Consider the following 21,099-nt stretch of genomic DNA (forward strand, 5'->3'; position numbering starts at 1 on the left):
CTGGAACAAAAAATATGCAATGAAGGAAAAAAGTCTCTCCAATCAATAATGTTGGGAAAACTGGACAGCTATGTGCAAAAAAATTAAACTAGACCACCTTCTTATACCACACACATAAATGAAAATAAATGGAAATAAACTCAAAAATATTAAAAACTTAAATGTAAGGTGTACAATTACGATACTCCTAGAAAAAGAAACATAGGGAACATAGGGGGCACCTGGGTGGCTCAGTGGGTTAAAGCCTCTGCCTTTGGCTCAGGTCATGATCCCAGGGCCCTGGGATCGAGCCCCATATTGGGCTCTCTGCTCAGCAGGGACTCTGCTTCCCCCTCTTTCTCTCTCTGCCTGCCTCTCTGCCCACTTGTGATCTCTGTCTGTCAAATAAATAAATAAAATCTTAAAAAAAAAAAAACAAAAAAGAAAGCAACATAGGGAGTAATCTCCAGGATATCAACCTTAGCAATATTTTTCTCAATCTGTCTCCCCAGGCAAGTGAAACAAAAGCAAAAATAAATTTCTGGACCACATCAAAATAAGGTTTTGCATAACAAAGGAAACAACCTAAAAGGCAACCTATCAAATGGAAAAGATATTTCCAATGATGTATCCAATGTCGTGGCCAGTGCGATAAACTGACCAGGAATGTGAGGGTAAGAGGATGGTGAAAAGAAATTAAGAGACAAAGAGATGGGGGAAGGAGGAGCACCAAGGAGAATGTCCCATAGTGCCAAAGTTTATTTTGCAGAGTTCTGATTTATACCATACAGTAAGGGAATCACCTCCTGTATATCTGGTGCTAGTTTCTATTTTGGCCTGAGAGTAGCTGGCCATGCAGAGATATCAGACAGCCTTGACCTTCGTGGTTTGGACACTTAGGCCATAACTCAATATTCACAAAACATAGGAGCCTTATTAACTTAGTCTTGAGACCGCAGCTGCAATGGCAACAAGCCAAACCTTACAATGTTCTCATAACAATCACCAGGGAAAAACGGTGGCACTCTAGCTTGCCACCGATGGAAGTCCTCGGTTGTAGAGGTTCCCAAGAACTGTTGCTTTATTGGGTTAACCCCTTCTAGGCATGAGGCTCCCAACAATCCAATAAGGGGTAAATATGCAAAATATATAAAATATATAAAAATATCATGTTCCTCAACACCAAAAAAACAGATAATCTGATTTAAAAATGGATAGAGGACCTGAATAGACTTTTCTCCACAGAAGACATACTGATGGCCAAGAAATAAATGAGCAGATTCTCAACATCAGTAATCATCAGGGAAATGCAAATCAAAACCACCATGACACATCACCTCACACCTGTCAGAATGGCTAATATCAAAAAGATAAGAAATAGCAAGTGTTAGCTTGCTATGGGATGTGGAGGGAGCCCTCATGCTCTGTTGGTAGGAATGTAAGCAACAGCTTACATTGAGGTTGTATCCTTAAAAACTTATCAACAGCAATACCATATAATAGTTCCACTGCTGGATATTTACCCAGAGGAAATGAAAACACTAATTTGAAAACATAAATCCACTCATGTTCACTGAAGCATTATTTAAAATAGATAAGCTGTGAAAGTAACCCAAGTGTCCACTGAAGGATAAATGGATAAGAAGATGTGATATATAAACAATGGAATATTAGTCATAAAAATCAATGAAATCTTGCCATTCATGACAACATGGGCAGATCTACAGGGTATTATTCCAAGTGAAATAAGTCAGACATAAAAAGACAAATCTACAAGATTTCATTCATATGAGGAATCAAAAAAAAAAAAAAATAGAAATAGACTCATAAATACAGAGAACAAAACTGGTAGTTGCCAAAAAGGAGGAGGGTCAAGTACATGGGAAAAATATGTGAAGGGCATTAAGAGGTATAAAATTCATTATAAAATAAATAATCCATGGGGATGAAAAGCACAGCCTAGAGAATTTAGCCAATAATACCGTAGTAGCTTTGTATGGTGACAGATGGTCACTATACTTGCCATGGTGAGCACTGTATAACATACAGAATTGTCCAATCTCTCTGTTGTACACCTGAAATTAATATAGCATTGTATGTCAACTACACTTCAATTAAAAAAATACAACCCAGGGGGCAGAGTCAAGATGGCGGAGAAGTAGCAGGCTGAGACTACTTCAGCTGGCCGGAGATCAGCTAGATAGCTTATCTAAAGATTGCAAACACCTGAAAATCCATCGGCAGATCGAAGAGAAGAACAGCAATTCTGGAAACAGAAAAACAACCACTTTCTGAAAGGTAGGACCGGTGGAGAAGTGAATCCAAAGCGACGGGAAGATAGACCCCGGGGGGAGGGGCCGGCTCCCAGCAAGCAGCGGAGCAACGGCACACAAAATCAGGACTTTTAAAAGTCTGTTCCGCTGAGGGACATCGCTCCAGAGGCTAAACCTGGGTGAAGCCCACGTGGGGTCAGCATGGCCTCAGGTCCCGCAGGGTCACAGAGGGTCAGAGGTGTCTGAGTGTCGCAGAGCTTGTGGGTATTGGAACGGGAAAGCCGGCTACAGAGACAGAGCCGACAGTAAGCTCACAGCTCGGTGTTACCTTGAACCGGTCGCAGGCTCGGTGAGCTCGGAGCGCGGCCGGAGGTCAGGCAGACGGGAGTAACTGGGCGCTGTTCTCTGAGGGCGCACTGAGGAGTGGGGCCCTGGGCTCTCAGCTCCTCCGGGCTGGAGACCAGGAGGCCGTCATTTGTATTCCCGTCCTCCGGAACTCTACGGAAAGCGCTCAGGGAACAAAAGCTCCTGAAAGCAAACCCGAGCGGATTACTCACCCTGGCCCCTGTTAAGAGCGGTGCAATTCCAGCTGGGGCAAAGACACTTGAGAATCACTACAAAAGGCCCCTCCCCCAGAAGATCAACAAGAAATCCAGCCGAGACCAAGTTCACCTACCAAGGAGTGTGGTTTTAATACCAAGGAGAGCAGCAGAATTCCAGAGAAGGAGAAAGCAAAGCACGGAACTCATGGCTTTTTCCCTGTGATTTTTTTAAGTCTTGCAGTTAATTTGATTTTTTTCTTTTTCATTTTTTGTTTTTTGTTTTTCTCGCCTTCTGGTAATTATTTTTTAACTTTTACCTTTTTCTTTTTTAACGTTTTTTAACTAGTTTATCCAATATATATATTTTTTCATTTTTATATTTTTCTTATTTGTTTTCTTTTTTTTAATTCTTTTCTTTTCTTTTTTTTTTCTTTTTTCTTTCTTCGTTTTTGAACCTCTTTTTATCCCCTTTCTACCCCATCACGATTTGGGATCTCTTCTAATTTGGTTAAAGCATATTTTCCTAGGGTTGTTGCCACCCTTTTAGTATTTTACTTGCTCCTTCATATACTCTTATCTGGACAAAATGACAAGACGGAAAAATTCAACACAAAAAAAAGAACAAGAGGCAGTACTGAAGGCTAGGGACCTAATCAATACAGACCTAATCAATACAGACATTCTAGAGTTCAGAATGACAATTCTCAAGGCTCTAGCCAGGCTCGAAAAATACATGGAAGATATTAGAGAAAACCTCTCAAGAGATATAAAAGCCCTTTCTGGAGAAATAAAAGAACTAAAATCTAGCCAAGTTGAACTCAAAAAAGCTATTAATGAGGTGCAATCAAAAATGGAGGCTCTGACTGCTAGGATAAATGAGGCAGAAGAAAGAATTAGTGATATAGAAGACCAAATGACAGAGAATAAAGAAGCTGAGCAAAAGAGGGACAAACAGCTACTGGACCACGAGGGGAGAATTCGAGAGATAAGTAACACCATAAGAAGAAACAACATTAGAATAATTGGGATTCCAGAAGAAGAAGAAAGAGAGAGGGGAGCAGAAGGTATACTGGAGAGAATTATTGGGGAGAATTTCCCCAATATGGCAAAGGGAACGAGCATCAAAATTCAGGAGGTTCAGAGAACGCCCCTCAAAATCAATAAGAATAGGCCCACACCCCGTCACCTAATAGTAAAATTTACAAGTCTCAGTGACAAAGAGAAAATCTGAAAGCAGCCCGGGAAAAGAAGTCTGTAACATACAATGGTAAAAATATTAGATTGGCAGCTGACTTATCCACAGAGACCTGGCAGGCCAGAAAGAGCTGGCATGATATTTTCAGAGCACTAAACGAGAAAAACATGCAGCCAAGAATACTATATCCAGCTAGGCTATCATTGAAAATAGAAGGAGAGATTAAAAGCTTCCAGGACAAAAAAGAACTGAAAGAATTTGCAAACACCAAACCAGCTCTACAGGAAATATTGAAAGGGGTCCTCTAAGCAAAGAGAGAGCCTACAAGGGGTAGATCAGAAAGGAACAGAGACCATACACATTAACAGTCACCTTACAGGCAATACAATGGCACTAAATTCATATCTCTCAATAGTTACCCTGAATGTTAATGGGCTAAATGCCCCTGTCAAAAGACACAGGGTATCAGAATGGATAAAAAGACAAAACCCATCTATATGTTGCCTCCAAGAAACTCATTTTAAGCCCGAAGACACCTCCAGATTTAAAGTGAGGGGGTGGAAAAGAATTTACCATGCTAATGGACATCAGAAGAAAGCAGGAGTGGCAATCCTTATATCAGATCAATTAGATTTCAAGCCAAAGACTATAAGAGATGAGGAAGGACACTATATCATACTCCAAGGGTCTGTCCAACAAGAAGATTTAACAATTTTAAATATCTATGCCCCCAACGTGGGAGCAGCCAACTATATAAACCAATTAATAACAAAATCAAAGAAACACATCAACAATAATACAATAATACTAGGAGACTTTAACACTCCCCTCACTGAAATGGACAGATCATCCAAGCAAAAGATCAGCAAGGAAATAAAGGCCTTAAACAACACACTGGACCAGATGGACATCACAGATATATTCAGAACATATCATCCCAAAGCAACAGAATACACATTCTTCTCTAGTGCACATGGAACATTCTCCAGAATAGATCACATCCTCGGTCCTAAATCAGGACTCAATTGGTATCAAAAGATTGGGATCATTCCCTGCATATTTTTAGACCACAATGCTCTAAAGCTAGAACTCAACCACAAAGGGAAGTTTGAAAAGAACCCAAATACATGGAGACTAAACAGCATCCTTCTAAAGAATGAATGGGTCAACCGGGAAATTAAAGAAGAATTGAAAAAAATCATGGAAACAAATGATAATGAAAATACAACAGTTCAAAATCTGTGGGACACAACAAAGGCAGTCCCGAGAGGAAAGTATATAGCGGTACAAGCCTTTCTAAAGAAACAAGAAAGGTCTCAGGTATACAACCTAACCCTACACCTAAAGGAGCTAGAGAAAGAACAAGAAAGAAACCCTAAGCCAAGCAGAAGAGAAATCATAAAGATCAGAGCAGAAATCAATGAAATAGAAACCAAAAAGACAACAGAGCAAATCAACGAAACTAGGAGCTGGTTCTTTGAAAGAATTAATAAAATTGATAACCCCTGGCCAGACTTATCAAAAAGAAAAGAGAAAGGACCCAAATAAATAAAATCATGAATGAAAGAGAAGAGATCACAACTAACACCAAAGAAATACAAACTATTATAAGACCATACTATGAGCAACTCTACGCCAACAAATTTGACAATCTTGAAGAAATGGATGCATTCCTAGAAACATATAAACTACCACAACTGAACCAGGAAGAAATAGAAAGCCTGAACAGACCAATAACCAGTAAGGAGATTGAAACAGTCATTAAAAATCTCCAAACAAACAAAAGCTCAGGGCCAGACGGCTTCCCGGGGGAATTCTACCAAACATTTAAAGAAGAACTAATTCCTATTCTCCTGAAACTGTTCCAAAAAATAGAAATGGAAGGAAAACTTCCAAACTCATTTTATGAGGCCAGCATCACCTTGATCCCAAAACCAGACAAGGATCCCATCAAAAAAGAGAGCTATAGACCAATATCCTTGATGAACACAGATGCGAAAATACTCAACAAAATACTAGCCAATAGGATTCAACAGTACATTAAAAGGATTATTCACCACGACCAAGTGGGATTTATTCCAGGGCTGCAAGGTTGGTTCAACATCCGCAAATCAGTCAATGTGATACAACACATCAATAAAAGAAAGAACAAGAACCATATGATACTCTCAATAGATGCTGAAAAAGCATTTGACAAAGTACAGCATCCCTTCCTGATCAAAACTCTTCAAAGTGTAGGGATAGAGGGCACATACCTCAGTATCATCAAAGCCATCTATGAAAAACCCACCGCAAATATCATTCTCAATGGAGAAAAACTGAAAGCTTTTCCGCTAAGGTCAGGAACACGGCAGGGATGTCCATTATCACCACTGCTATTCAACATAGTACTAGAGGTCCTAGCCTCAGAATCAGACAACAAAAGGAAATTAAAGGCATGCAAATAGGCAAAGAAGAAGTCAAATTATCACTCTTCGTGGATGATATGATACTAAATGTGGAAAACCCAAAAGACTCCACTCCAGAACTGCTAGAACTTATACAGGAATTCAGTAAAGTGTCAGGATATAAAATCAATGCACAGAAATCAGTTGCATTTCTCTACACCAACAGCAAGACAGAAGAAAGAGAAATTAAGGAGTCAATCCCATTTACAACTGCACCCAAAACCATAAGATACCTAGGAATAAACCTAACCAAAGAGGCACAGAATCTATACTCAGCAAACTATAAAGTACTCATGAAAGAAATTGAGGAAGACACAAAGAAATGGAAAAATGTTCCATGCTCCTGGATTGGAAGAATAAATATTGTGAAAATGTCTTTGCTACCTAAAGCAATCTACACATTTAATGCAATTCCTATCAAAGTACCATCCATCTTTTTCAAAGAAATGGAACAAATAATTCTAAAATTTATATGGAACCAGAAAAGACCTCGAATAGCCAAAGGGATATTGAAAAAGAAAGCCAACGTTGGTGGCATCACAATTCCGGACTTCAAGCTCTATTACAAAGCTGTCATCATCAAGACAGCATGGTACTGGCCCCAAAACAGACACATAGATCAATGGAACAGAATAGAGAGCCCAGAAATAGACCCTCAACTCTACAGTCAACTATTCTTTGACAAAGCAGGAAAGACTGTCCAATGGAAAAAAGACAGCCTCTTCAATAAATGGTGCTGGGAAAATTGGACAGCCACATGCAGAAAAATGAAATTGGACTATTTCCTTACACCACTCATGAAAATAGACTCAAAATGGATGAAGGACCACAATGTGCGAAAGGAATCCATCAAAATCCTTGAGGAGAACACAGGCAGCAACCTCTTCGACCTCAGCCGCAGCAACATCTTCCTAGGAACAACGCCAAAGGCAAGGGAAGCAAGGGCAAAAATGAACTATTGGGATTTCATCAAGATCAAAAGCTTTTGCACAGCAAAGGAACAGTTAACAAAATCAAAAGACAACTGACAGAATGGGAGAAGATATTGCAAACGACATATCAGATAAAGGACTAGTGTCCAGAATCTATAAAGAACTTAGCAAGCTCAACACCCAAAGAACAAATAATCCAATCAAGAAATGGGCAGAGGACATGAACAGACATTTCTGCAAAGAAGACATCCAGATGGCCAACAGACACATGAAAAAGTGCTCCATATCACTCGGCATCAGGGAAATACAAATCAAAACCACAATGAGATATAACCTCACACCAGTCAGAATGGCTAAAATCAACAAGTCAGGAAATGACAGATGCTGGCGAGGATGCGGAGAAAGAGGAACCCTCCTACACTGTTGGTGGGAATGCAAGCTGGTGCAGCCACTTTGGAAAACAGCATGGAGGTTCCTCAAAATGTTGAAAATAGAACTGCCCTATGACCCAGCAATTGCACTACTGGGTATTTACCCTAAAGATACAAACGTAGTGATCCAAAGGGGCACGTGCACCCCAATTGTTATAGCAGCAATGTTCACAATAGCCAAACTATGGAAAGAACCTAGATGTCCATCAACAGATGAATGGATCAAGAAGAAGTGGTATATATACACAATGGAATACTATGCATCCATCAAAAGAAATGAAATCTTGCCATTTGCGACAACATGGATGGAACTAGAGCATATCATGCTTAGCGAAATAAGTCAAGCAGAGAAAGACAACTATCATATGATCTCCCTGATATGCAACATCGGGGCTTAAGTGGGTAGGAGAAGAATCAATGAAACAAGATGGGATTGGGAGGGAGACAAACCATAAGTGACTCTTAATCTCACAAAACAAACAGGGTTCCTGGGGGGAGGGGGTTTGGGAGAAGGGGGTGGGATTATGGACATTGGGGAGGGTATGTGCTTTGGTGAGTGCTGTGAAGTGTGTAAACCTGGTGATTCACAGACCTGTACCCCTGGGGATGAAAATATATGTTTATAAAAAATAAATAAATAAATAAAAATTAAAATTAAAAAAAAAAAAAACTAAATCACAAAGAAATTTTTTAAATGTGACCAGACAAATAAAGGGGAAGGATATCGGATCAGTAATCAAAAACATCTCAATACAGAAAAGCTCAGGACCAGATGAATTCACTAGAGAATTCAACCAAACATTTAAAGAAAAATTAACACTAATCTCCCTCAAGCTCTTACTAAGAATTGTATAGGAGAAACACTTCCAAACTCATTCTATGATGTCAGCATTATCCTGATACCAAAACCAGATAAAGAAACTACAAGAAAAATAGAAGTCAAATATCATTGGTGATGACTAATGCAAAAATCATTTATAAAATAATAGCAAAATGAATTCAAAAATTCATTAAGGGAATCATACATTATGACCAAGTGGGATTTATACATGGAACATAAGAATGGTTTAACATATTAAAAAATCAATCAATGTAGTTCCATTCATTAATAAATGAATGACAACAAAACCCCACATGATCATTTCAATTGATGCCAAAAAAAGTGAAAAAATTCAGCACTATTATATCATAAAAACACCCAACAAACTAATAGATGTACCTCAACATAATAAAAGCCATATATGATCACATACAATATCACACTCAACAATGAAAGACTGTATTCTTTTTTACTAAGCACAAGAAAAAAGATAACCATGTCCACCTTCACCACACAATTCAGCATTGTATTATAGGTCCTAACTACAGGATTTAGAGAACAAAAAGAAAAAAGGTATTGAAATGAGAAATAAGTAAAATTATGTCTAACCAATGATTTCATAAGCAGAAAACCCTACAGATTCCACAAAAAAAAAAAAACTGAGCTAGGAAACAATTTCAGTAGTTATAATATAAAATCAACACACAAAAATCAGTTGTTTCTGGACACGAACATTTCTGTACACAAACATGATCAATCACAAAAGGGAATTAAGAAAATGCTCCGTTTTACTATAGTATCAAAAAGGATAAAATACTTAAGAATGGACTTAACCAATGAGGTAAAAGTCTTGCACACTGAAAGCTGAAGGCATTGGTAAAAGAAATCAAAGAATACACAGACAAATGGAAAGATATCTCATGCTCATTAACTGGAAGACTTTGTAGTGTTAAAATAATGTTAAAATGCCCAAACTACCAGATGAAGCTATCTAAAGATTCACTGCAATCTTTATTAGAATTCCAATGGCATATTTTTCAGAAATAGAAAAAAATAGCCTAAAAGAAAAATGTTACAGTGTCTCATTTCCCAATTTTGAAACATACTACAAAGCAACAGTAATTAAAACTATATGGTATTAGCATAAAGACAGATATATGGAACAATGGAATAGAATAGAGCATTCAGAAATAAAGCCCTGAGTATATATGGCCAAATGTTTTTCAACACTGGTGCCAGCATACACAGTGGAAAATAATCAGTGTCTTCAACAAATGGCGCTGGAAAATCTATATCTACCTACATGTCAAAGAATGAAGTTGGACTCTTACTTTAAATCATATACAAAAGTTAACTCAAAATTGGCATAAATGTAAGACCTAAAATTATGAAACTCCTGGGAAAAAGCATAGGAAGAAACCTTCAGTACATTGGATTCGGCAATCACTTGTTGGATATGATACCAAAAACACAGGGAACAAAAGTACAAATAAACAAATGGGATTACATTAAACTTAACTTTTGTGCATCAAAGAAAGCAATCAACAGAGTGAAAAGGCAGCTTACAGAATGGGAGAAAGCATTTACAAACCACATATCTGATAAGAAGTCAATATGTAGAATATACAAAAGAAATCCTATATCTTAACAACAACAAAAAACTTTAAAATTCTTTATTAATGGAAATATTAATATTAATAATGGAAAACAGTACAACAGCTCCTCAAAAAATTAAGCATAGAATTAACATATGTTCTAACAATCCAGCTTCTGGGTATACATTCAAAAAAATCAAAGCAAGATCGCAAAGAGATATTTACACATTCATGTTCCTTGGAGCATTATTCGCAATAGCCTGAAGGTAGAAGAAACCCAAAGGCCCATTAATAGAAGACTGGGTAAAGAAAATGCAATGGCTATATGCACATGCAGTGGGATAGTCACAGCCTTAAGAAGGAAGATAATCCAGTCGTGTGCTACAATATGGATGAAACCTGAGGACATTATGCGAAGCAAAATAAGCCCGTCACAAAAGTTCAAATTCTGTATAATTCCACTCATATGTATTATCTAAAGTAGTCAATCATAGAAACAGAAAGTCGAAAGGTATTTGCCAGGGGTGGGGCAGGGGTTGCAGGGGGGAGGGGAAATTAGTGTTCAATGGGCATAGAATGTTGGTTTTCAGGATGAAAAGATTCTAGAGATCTGTTGAACAAAAATGTGAATATACTTAACACTACTGAACTATACATTTAAAAATGGTTAGTATGGAAAATTTAATACTAAATGCTTTTAACTACAATAAAAAAAAGAATGAGGGGAAATTGGGATTCAATGCTAGATCCCTCTGACTTCAAATTATGTACAAATAAATATTTATTAAATATTTAGCAGTTATTAACTGCTAAGTTTAGGTTACTATGAAACAAAAATTTAATGTATAATGTTTTCCTTTCCCTTCATTGACTTATTTTTGTTGATTATGCTTAAAATTCTGTTTTCCTATTTCTAATTGCTTTGTAAATTTACAGGAATATGATTTTAGAATATGTATTGGCATTGTACTAAGTCAGTGTAACCAGGTGTAAAAAAAAAAAAAACCTTTCCACTCTTTAATGAGTCAATGGACTTCAATTTTTGTAACCTCTGATAATATTTAGCTCAGCTTCCCTGCCTCATACCCACCTCTTCTGGAGTCAACAGACACCCTATGGAATGAAATATTTTTATAACATATCTTAAAATTTTAATATCTGAAAGTTTCCTATATCTAAATATTTATTTATTTATTTATTTATTTATCCGTTCATTCATTTATTTATTTATTTATTTTGCTAGCCCTTGTTTATGGTAGCTAATTTTCTTTTGAATTTGAGCTCATATATGGCTGGAAATAATCTGTGGGAATACCTGTGGGAATACCTGCTTGAAGTGCATTCCTATAGAGAGAAACATTCTTTGCCTCCCACAGGTGCCCCTGGCTCCTACCAAGCAGGAATAAATGTAGCCTCATAGTTCAGAATCTCCTAACTACCCATGTTGTACAAATTAAAAACCTAAACCCATACAAGATCATAAATATATTCATGAATCCTCAATATGAAAATTTTATTCGTTTTTCTGTTATTTCATTTATCTAGAACCGAGAACAAAACAGATGACTTGTTTTATCCCTTCACTAAAAAGTAGCATATTTGTTTTGTAGATTATTCTTTCAATGAGGCTGAAGCAGTTAAACATTATTATATGTGGGGCCTGAGGGTTTCACTGAGGATGTAGTTCTTTTGAAAAAAAGAAAAATAGACTGACAAGCTTTAAAAATATAAAAAATGTTTTACTTTACAAAAACATGTAGAAACTCATATTTAAAATAAATGAATTCAACACTTGGCTTATGAACAATTTTTAAGAAGTTATTAACTGCAAAACAAAATAAATATTTATCAAAAACGTTTTTACATCATTGAAATCAAGTTAAATACAAAGGTTAAATCACTTTAAAATAGCAATACATAAAAAAGGACCTACCAGAATTTTATCCACAACAATATATATTTCAAGATATTGAGGATATAACTTGAGAAATTCAGTTCTCTGGAAAACACACAACATGAGTCCTGAGGAATTTCCAAAAATTTACCTTCTGTTGAAATTATATTCAGAAACTGAGAGACGTGATGCTACTGACTACATAATAAAGCGGCATCCAAATACAAAATTTAGGTACTATTCAGAAAATTCCAGTCCAAAAAGTTCCTGTGGTTAATAAGGTGTTCAATGAGATCCCAAGCTATACAAGAATCCAGGTATCTGTTGATTTTAGCAATAGTTGCAATTAGAAATTTTAAGATTACAACATAAATCTTTTCCTTCTTCCCTTGTGATAGTTTTCATAGTAGTCTTCCATGTGGACAGATTTTCTGCTACCAATGATTAGGAAACTACTTCCGGCAAACAATAAAGTTAAGAAAAATATTACTGAAGTTTACAACCAATGGCAGTTCACTGGAGCCAGGAATGCTATTTATGACATTAAAGCAGTTTACTAGCCTTTGTGGAAGAAGAATTCATCACATTGCCTTACCTGTACCTTATATAGGCCACTAATAGTATTTCTGAACTCTCTTAAAACAAAGATTTAATTTAGAAATGCAGATTATGTGATATTTTCACCTAATTTATCAGCCTAATTGAGGAAAAGGAGTAATTTACATTAGCTATTCAAATGTCCACATGCGAAAATTAATTTTTTGGTTTCTTGAATCCTATATTCACATGTGTCCAAGATTGATTACCTAAGTCTTTACTAAACTTTAATCTAATGACTAGCTTAATGGGGAACTTAATTTTATTCTTTACCCATTTTAAAAGTCAAGCAAGGTCCTCATGAAAAAGTAAAACAATCTTAAATCTGCAGACCATCAAATTTTGCTCTGAAAGTAGTTTTCATTTTATGAAATTATAAGGAATAAGTTAAATTTAAAAAGTCAACACTTACTTCTGAACTTTTCCTGATATGATAATACATGTTATTATAGCTGTAAGTCTTAGTTTCTCCTAAAAGAGGTACAACAATGTCATATTTTTCTTCATAAATCATGTGCACAAATCCTGATACAGCCTCCATTGGTTCAATTCCGTATGAGATGTTTTTAAGCTGTAATGTTCCCCTGAGTATTAAAAAAATCAAAACAAGTCTGAAATTATTCTACCAAAACTATAATATTCTAAGGAGTAATTTTGGCAAAAAAAAAAAAAAAAATTTTTTTTCTTACATTTAAAGTCACCTTGGTTTCTCTAGTTTATTCATTGAGGTATTAAACTCAAGACTGGACCAGTTAATACCACAGGATGCATACTGCCTTATATTACAATATTCTAAAAGAAATATTTTTATTATCTTAAAGAAAGCATGTAAGTGTCATGGATCCATGTGATTAAACAGGTTAGGAACCCTTCCTAGAGTACGGATTTTCTAAGCCAGCTTGTCAGATCTTTAGGCACTCTCTTCCTTAGTGTTAGGTCCTTTCTTCTTTTTGAGATACCTACTCTTCCCTGAGACTTAATGTCACACATCATTTTTTGTGTGGACTTAAATGAAGGTATTACCTGCCTAAAAATGACTGGAAGCAGAGCTAAAATACCTATCAGATCTAGGCATTCTACAATTTTCAACCATGCTAGGAAATTAAGAAATCAATAAAAATATTAAAAATCTAGAAAAAGTAAAGTATGAAGAAACCAACAAACACCCCCTACACTCAAGGCCACTCAAAGCCTCAAGCAACAGATCCTGTTAGCATCAACAAGTACATAAACAATGAATCGTGAAACACTGCATCAAAAACTCATGATGTGGGACACCTGAGTGGCTTCAGCTCAGGTCATGAACTCAGAGTCCTAGGATCGAGCCCCACATTGGGCTCTCTGTTTGGCAAGGCGCCTACTTCCCACTCTCTTTTTGCCTGCCTCTCTGCCTACTTGTGATCTCTCTCTCTTTCTGTCAAATAAATAAAATCTAAAAAAAAAAAACAAAACAAAAAAAAAAAAAAAAAAAACCTCATCATGTATATATTATAGTGACTAACATAACACAATAAAAATTAAAAAAAAAAAAGAATCAACAAGTAGTCTTCCAACAGGGACAAATGCTGCCAAGGTGACCAATATTTTATTTTATCAGTAATTCTGAGTCACTCCTTAGGGAACTGAGATAACAAAGTTGAATATAGAACTAGAAAAGATAAACAGAGGACCAACTCAGGTTAACAGGATCAATACTGGCAAATGGAATATCTTTAAATAGGTTACAACCTGAGTCCTGAACAAGTATGGAGTGACACAAGAGAATGTGGAAAACCTGCAACATATCCATGATAACTGCAATCCACCTGAAAAAAAAAATACACAAGAATAAATGGATAATTTATTTTTAAAATGGACATCCCACCTGTGTCACTTGTATTTATTACTTTATCTACCCTAGTGCTTTAACATGCATAGGCAATTAGCCAACAAACTTTTGCCAGGTAGGAATAAGAATTAGTCCAAGTTATTCAATTTCAGTGAATGTGTAAAATAATATTCTAGAAATTTCAGAATATTTACATTTTTAAAGATAATCCAGAGTAAGAAGTTTATAAGAAAAAGCTCAGTCTTACCTGTGCTAACAAAGGCTGAGAATGTTGGATGTCATCATTGTCATAAAAGTAAACAACAGAAACTGAATATAAAAATAATCTAGACAAAAAAAATCACAAAACATGCTCAAGTTGTGAAACAAAACATAGAAAAAATTATTCTTCATAATACAAATTGTTCTTTCACTGAGGAATTGTAGTGTCAATTACCTTTACATAGTCAATCGTCCAAATACTTTTATCATTTACAATAAACCAGGTGCTGAAGAAAGTATTGTAACATACAATGCTAAAATACATGTCAATGAACAACCGAAACAGCTAGAAATAGTAAATAGTAAAATAACATAGGTCCCAAGTTCCAGCATAGAATTTAAAAATTTTTGTGTTTATTTATTTTGTGTTTAAAAACATTGTGTTAAAACTGATTCCAGATTTTAAACCTAAATCTTAAAGGGTTAGAACAAAATTTTAAAATATTTTCTTGAGGAGTAGGGGCAAGATGGCAGAGAAGTAAGAGACCCTGTTTCAACCGGTCCCCTAAAGTGAGCTAAATATCTACCAGAATACTCTGAACACCCATGAAATTGGCCTGAGATGTAAGATTACACACTTCTGGATCTCTACAGAGGCAGATGACAGCAGTGAAGAGGTAAAGCAGAGTGGGAATGCTTGGACTGATACTGGAAGATAAACAGAAGAGGAGGGAGCTACCAGAAGGGACACATTAGAAAGTAATACCCCAATATGAAAGTGTCCTGTGGTTGGGGACAAACATTAACTTGGAGTCTGGTTAAAAGCACTCAAAAAGAGCAAAAGATCTTAAGAGGCAACTGGTGGAATCTGGTGGTCAAGGGCATGGGCCCAGGATGGTCACCTCTGGTGACCACCCATGTCAGAGAGAGTCTGGTGGGGCCACCAATCTGTGGTCCTTGAGCCCATGGCTTTCTGCTGCTTGCACTACTACTCGGGTTGGGCACACTCCCACCTGAGACAGCCTGGTGTGGGCACCAGTGGGTGGTCTCTGGGCCTACAGCCTTCCTCGACCTGCGTGACTGCGGGGTCTGAGCACACCCAGCCGGCACCTAAGAGAACTCAGCACCAACTCCGGTTGGGGTCTCTCAGCCTGCAGCCTTTGGCAACCTGCACCTTCCCTGGCATGGACCGTAGATAGCATTCCCAGCAACAGCAGTAACTGGAATCGGGCTCATCCAGACCTATATTGCTCACAGTTTTAGTGGCACCAGCATGCAGAGACAAGCAGGGGCCTCGGGCAACCACTGGGAGAGTGGCTAGGGGTGCGCACCACCAGCGGGAGGTTGTGGTGTCTGGCAGAGTTTGCAGAGGGGGAGTCTATGTTTTCTGGACCATCCAGCGGGGAGCAAACTGAGGCCTCTCTCTGAGGCAGAGGTCTGGGGGTGGACAGTTTGCTTTCCACTAAACCTCTGAAAAGCCAAAAAGCCACAAAAAGCCACCAAAGAACAAAACCCTCCAGAGAACATAAGCCTGAAAAGCAGTTTCCACAGAGTCCAGTCCCTTGATAGCAGGCAGGGTAACTCAACCCAAGCAGTACTGACTGGAAAACAATGTGGCAGGCCCCTCCCCAAGAAAACTAGCCAAAGGAACAAGAAGACAATAACCACAGGGTCCCCATTAAACTGTTAACACCCAAACATCAGGGGAAAACAATAAATTAAGCTCCCGGTATTGTCCCAATGCCTGTATAATTCATAGATACAACTTTTCTTCTTTTTTTTTTTTATTAGTTCTCACACTTCTTCTTTTAATTTTTTTTAACCTACTTACCATTACAACCAGAGTTTTAACACATTGCATAATAACTTTTTAACTTGAACTTTTTTCATGCATATATTGTGTTTTTCTTCCTTTTTTTAAATACATATAGGCATAAGCTTCAAGGTAATCATTTTTCCCTATTCAATACTACCTCTATATATAAACCAGTTTTAATTTCCCTGTATCTATGGAAAGTTGAGTCCTTTAACAAAGATAACAATATTCATTCAAGAAGATCTGAAATAACCTTCCTCGCTCACATCAAGGGTTTATAACCATCTTCCCATCTTATTCTTCTGTGGGTGTTTCTGTGTATTTGTATCTGTTTTTGTACTATATAAATATTATCCTTGGGGTTCCTTTTGGCTGGGTTTTTCTTCTTTTTTTCTTGTCTTTTACTTTTGTCAGTCTTTTTAATTGTTCAGTTTTGTTTATGGACCTTATAAATCTTACTTTTGGGGCTCATTTTGGCTGGGTTTCTTTTTTTTTTTTTTCTATTTTTCTCTCTCTTTTTTCTTTCTTTTTGGTGATGACTTCTGGTTACTCTGAAACTTTTCAGGGTGCACCTTGCCTAGATTGTGGTTGATAAATTCAGCTAAACAACCCCTCAAACACCTCTCACCAAAATGACTAGAAGTAAGAACACCCAACATAGTAAATATTCAGAGACTGTGCCCTCTGCCACAAAACCACTGAATATGAACATAAACATATGTCACAAAGTGAATTCAGGGTAACAATTATCCAAGCAATGGCTAGGATGGAGAAGACCATTAGTGGCAACATAGAAACTCTAAGGGCAGAAATGAGATCCAATCGAATCTAAATACTCTAACAGTCAGCATAACTGAAGCAGAAGATCGACTTAGTGATCTAGAAGACAAACTGAGAGAAGATGGATCAGGAGGACACCTGGAATAAACAGCTTAGAAGCCATGAAAATAGAATTAAGGAAATAAATGACAGCATGAAACATTCCAACATCAGAATTATTGGCATACCTGAGCAGGTGGAGAAAGAGGGAAGATTAGAAGATATAGGTGAACAAATTCTGGATGAAAATTTCCCCAATTGGGGGAACAGAACAAGTGTTCATGTCCTAGAGGCAGATAGGACACCCCCCAAGACCAATGAGTCTAGAAAGACATCCAGATACTTAACTGTTAAATTCATGAATCATAATTTTAGGCAAGAGGTCTTAAGGGCAGCTAGGGGGAAGAGATTCCTTACATGCAGAGAAAGTCCCATTAGAATAACATCAGACCTGCCCACAGAAACCTGGCAAGCCAGAACGGGCTGGCAAGACATATTCAAGGCACTAAATGAGAAGAACATGCAGCAAAGAATACTTTATCCAGCAAGGCTGACATTCAGAATAGGTGGAGACAGAGAGAACTTCCAAAACAGGCAAGGTTTAAAAAAGTCTGTGACCACCAAGTTGGCACTACAGAAATATTAAAGGGGTTTTTTATAAAAAAAGAAAGAACCCAACAATGACATAGAACAGAAGTTTACAGAGACAATCTATAGAAACAAGGACTTCTCAGGCAACGTGATCTCACTAAAAACTTATGTTTCAATAATCACTCTCAACGTGAACAGCCTAAATGCTCCCATAAAATGGCACAGGGTTAAAGACTGGATAAAATGATAGGACCTGTCCATATGCTTTCCACAAGAGACACATTTGGAACCTAAAGATACATGCAGACTGAAAGTGAAGGGATGGAGAAGCATCTTTCATGCAAATGTGCCTCAAAAGAAAGCTGGAGTAGTTATTCTCATATCAGATAAATTAGATTTTAAGCTAAAGACTGTAGTAAGAGATACCGAAGGACACTACCTTATTGTTAAAGGGTCTATCCACCAAGAAGATTTAACAATTGTAAATATTTATGCCCCCAACATGAGAGCAGCCAACTACTAAGCCAACTGTTAATTAGTCATATTGATAGGAATACATTAATTGTAGGAGATCTTAATACACCACTCTCAGTAATAGATCATCTAAGCAGAAAATCAATAAATAAACAAAAGCTTTGAATGACACATTGGATCAGAAGGAACTCATAGATATATACAGAACATTCCACCCTAAAGCAACAGAATATTCATTCTTCTCAAGTGCTCATGGAGCTTTCTCCAGAATAGACCACATACATTGTAACAAATCAGGGCTCAGTTGATACCAAAAGACTGAGATTATTTCCTGCATATTCTCAGACCATGATGCTTTGAAACTGGAACTCAATCACAAGAAAAAAGTTTGGAAGGAATACAAACACTTGGAAACTAAAGACCGTCCTGCTCAAGAATGCTTGGTTCAACCAGGAAATCAAAGAAGAACTTAAACAATTCATGGAAACCAATGAGAATGAAGACACATCAGTCCAAAACCTATGTGATATAGCAAAAGCAGTCTTAAGGGGGAAATACATAGCCATCTAAGCCTCATTCAAAAAAACTGAAAAATCCAGAATACACCAGCTCTCTTTACACCTGAAAGAACTGGAAAATCAACAACAAATTAAGCCAACCCCACACATAAGAAGAGAAATAATTAAGATTAGAGCAGAGATCAATGAGTTAGAAACTAGAGATATAGTACAACACATCAACAAAACTAGAAGCTGGTTCTTTGAAAGAATCAATAAGATAGATAAACCACTGACCATACTAATTCAAAAGAAAAGAGAGAGGACCCAAATTAATAAAATTATGAATGAAAGGGGAGAGATCATGACCAACACCAAGAAAATAGAAAGAATGATCAGAGATTATTATCAACAGTTATATGCCAATAAGTTAAACAACCTAAAAGAAATGAATGCATTCCTGGAAAACTTTAAATTTCCAAGACTGAAACAGGAAGAAGCTGGCAGCCTGAATAGACCAATATCTAGTAACAAGATTGAAGCAGCAATCAAAAACCTCCCAAAAAACAAGAGCCCAGGACCTGACGGATTCCCTGGGGAATTCAATCAAACACTCAAAGAAGAAATAATACCTATTCTCCTAAAGCTCTTTCAAAAAAAGAAACAAAAGGAAAACTTCCAGACTCTTTCTATGATGTTAGCATTACCTGATCACCAAACCAGGCAAAGATCCCATCAAAAAGGAGAATTTCTGACCAATATCCCTGACAAATATGGATACCGAGATTCTCAAGAAGATCCTAGCTAATAGGATCTAACAGTACATTAAAAAGATTATCCACCATGCACCCTGGGATGCAAGGGTGGTTCAACATTTGCAAATCAATCAATGTGAATCAATAAGAGAAGAGAGAATAACCACATGGTCCTCTCAACCGATGCAGAAAAAGCATTTGACAAAATGCAGCACCTGTTCCTGGTTAAAACCCTTTGAAGTATAGGGATCGAGGGAACATTCCTCAACTTTGTAAAATCTATCTATGGAAAAACCCATAGTGAATATCATTTTCAGTGAGGAAAAGCTAACAGCCTTTCCCTTTTGAGATTAGGAACACGACAAGGATGACTATTGTTGCCACTGTTGCTTAACAAAGAATTATAAGTCCTAGGAACAGCAATCAGACAACAAAAAGAAATAAAACGTATGAAAATTGGCAAAGAAGTCAAACTCTCTCTCTTCACAGATGACATGATACTTTATATGGAAAACCCAAAGACTCCACCCCCAAACTACTAGAATTCATACAGCAATTCAGTAATGTAGCAGGATACAAAATCAAGGCACAGAAACCAGTTTCTTTCTTATACACTAACAAAGAAAATGTAGAAATGGAAATGAGAGAATTTATTCTATTTATGATAGCACCAAGAACCATAAGACCTGAGAATAAACCTAACCAAAGAGGTAAAGGATCTGAACTCAAGGAACTACAAAACACCCATGAAAGAAATTGAAGAAGACACAAAAAGATAGAAAAGTGGAGGAGTCAAGATGGCACTGAAGTAGGCTGAGATGACATCAGGTAGCAGGAGATCAGCTAGATAGCTTATCAAACCATTGCGAACACCTACAAATCCAACAGGAGATTGCAGAGAAGAAGAGCAACAATTCTAGAAACAGAAAATTGACCACTTTCTGAAAGGACCAGCAGAGAAGTGAATCCAAAGCAACTGGAAGATAGACCACAAGGGGAGGGGCCAGCTCCCAGCAAGTGACTGAACAATGGAGCACAAAATCAGGACTTTTAAAAGTCTGCTCCACTGAGGGACATCGCTCCAGAGGCTAAACTGGGGTGAAGTCCACGCGGGGTCAGCATGGCTCCAGGTCTCATGGGGTCATAGAAGGATCAGGGGTATCTGAGTGCCACAGAGCTTGCAGGTATTAGAGCATGGAAGCCAGCTACAGAGACAGAGCTGAGGAGTGAGCTCTCACCTCGGGTTACCTTGAGCTTTAATCTGGACCCCACTCACTACTCTGTGAGTGGGGTCCCAACAAGACCCGGGGAGACACCCCCTAGAAGAGCTCAGGGGTTTGCGGAGCTCAGAGACTCCAGGTGGAGCTGTGTGCCAGAGACAGAGACACTTGGTCACAGGCTGGGTGAGCTCAG

General features: G+C 37.4%; 1 protein-coding gene across 2 annotated transcripts in view; it reads right to left on the minus strand.

Moving 5' to 3' along the window:
- Window positions 1-21,099, minus strand: part of LOC101692359 (disintegrin and metalloproteinase domain-containing protein 5-like) — a 141,423-nt gene that overhangs the window by 97,576 nt on the left and 22,748 nt on the right. For both annotated transcript variants that reach the window (XM_045070980.1, XM_045070979.1), the window contains exons 4-7: window positions 14,781-14,859; window positions 14,434-14,510; window positions 13,118-13,289; window positions 12,148-12,213 (exon numbers count right to left, since the gene is read on the minus strand). In XM_045070980.1, the coding sequence (XP_044926915.1) occupies window positions 12,148-12,213; window positions 13,118-13,289; window positions 14,434-14,510; window positions 14,781-14,859 (394 nt within the window). The remainder of the gene's footprint in view (window positions 1-12,147; window positions 12,214-13,117; window positions 13,290-14,433; window positions 14,511-14,780; window positions 14,860-21,099) is intronic.

The sequence above is a fragment of the Mustela putorius genome, unplaced genomic scaffold (assembly GCF_011764305.1).
Source record: "Mustela putorius furo isolate JIRA1106 unplaced genomic scaffold, ASM1176430v1.1 tig00003976_pilon_pilon_pilon, whole genome shotgun sequence".
In the NCBI taxonomy this organism is placed as follows: Eukaryota; Metazoa; Chordata; class Mammalia; order Carnivora; family Mustelidae; genus Mustela; species Mustela putorius.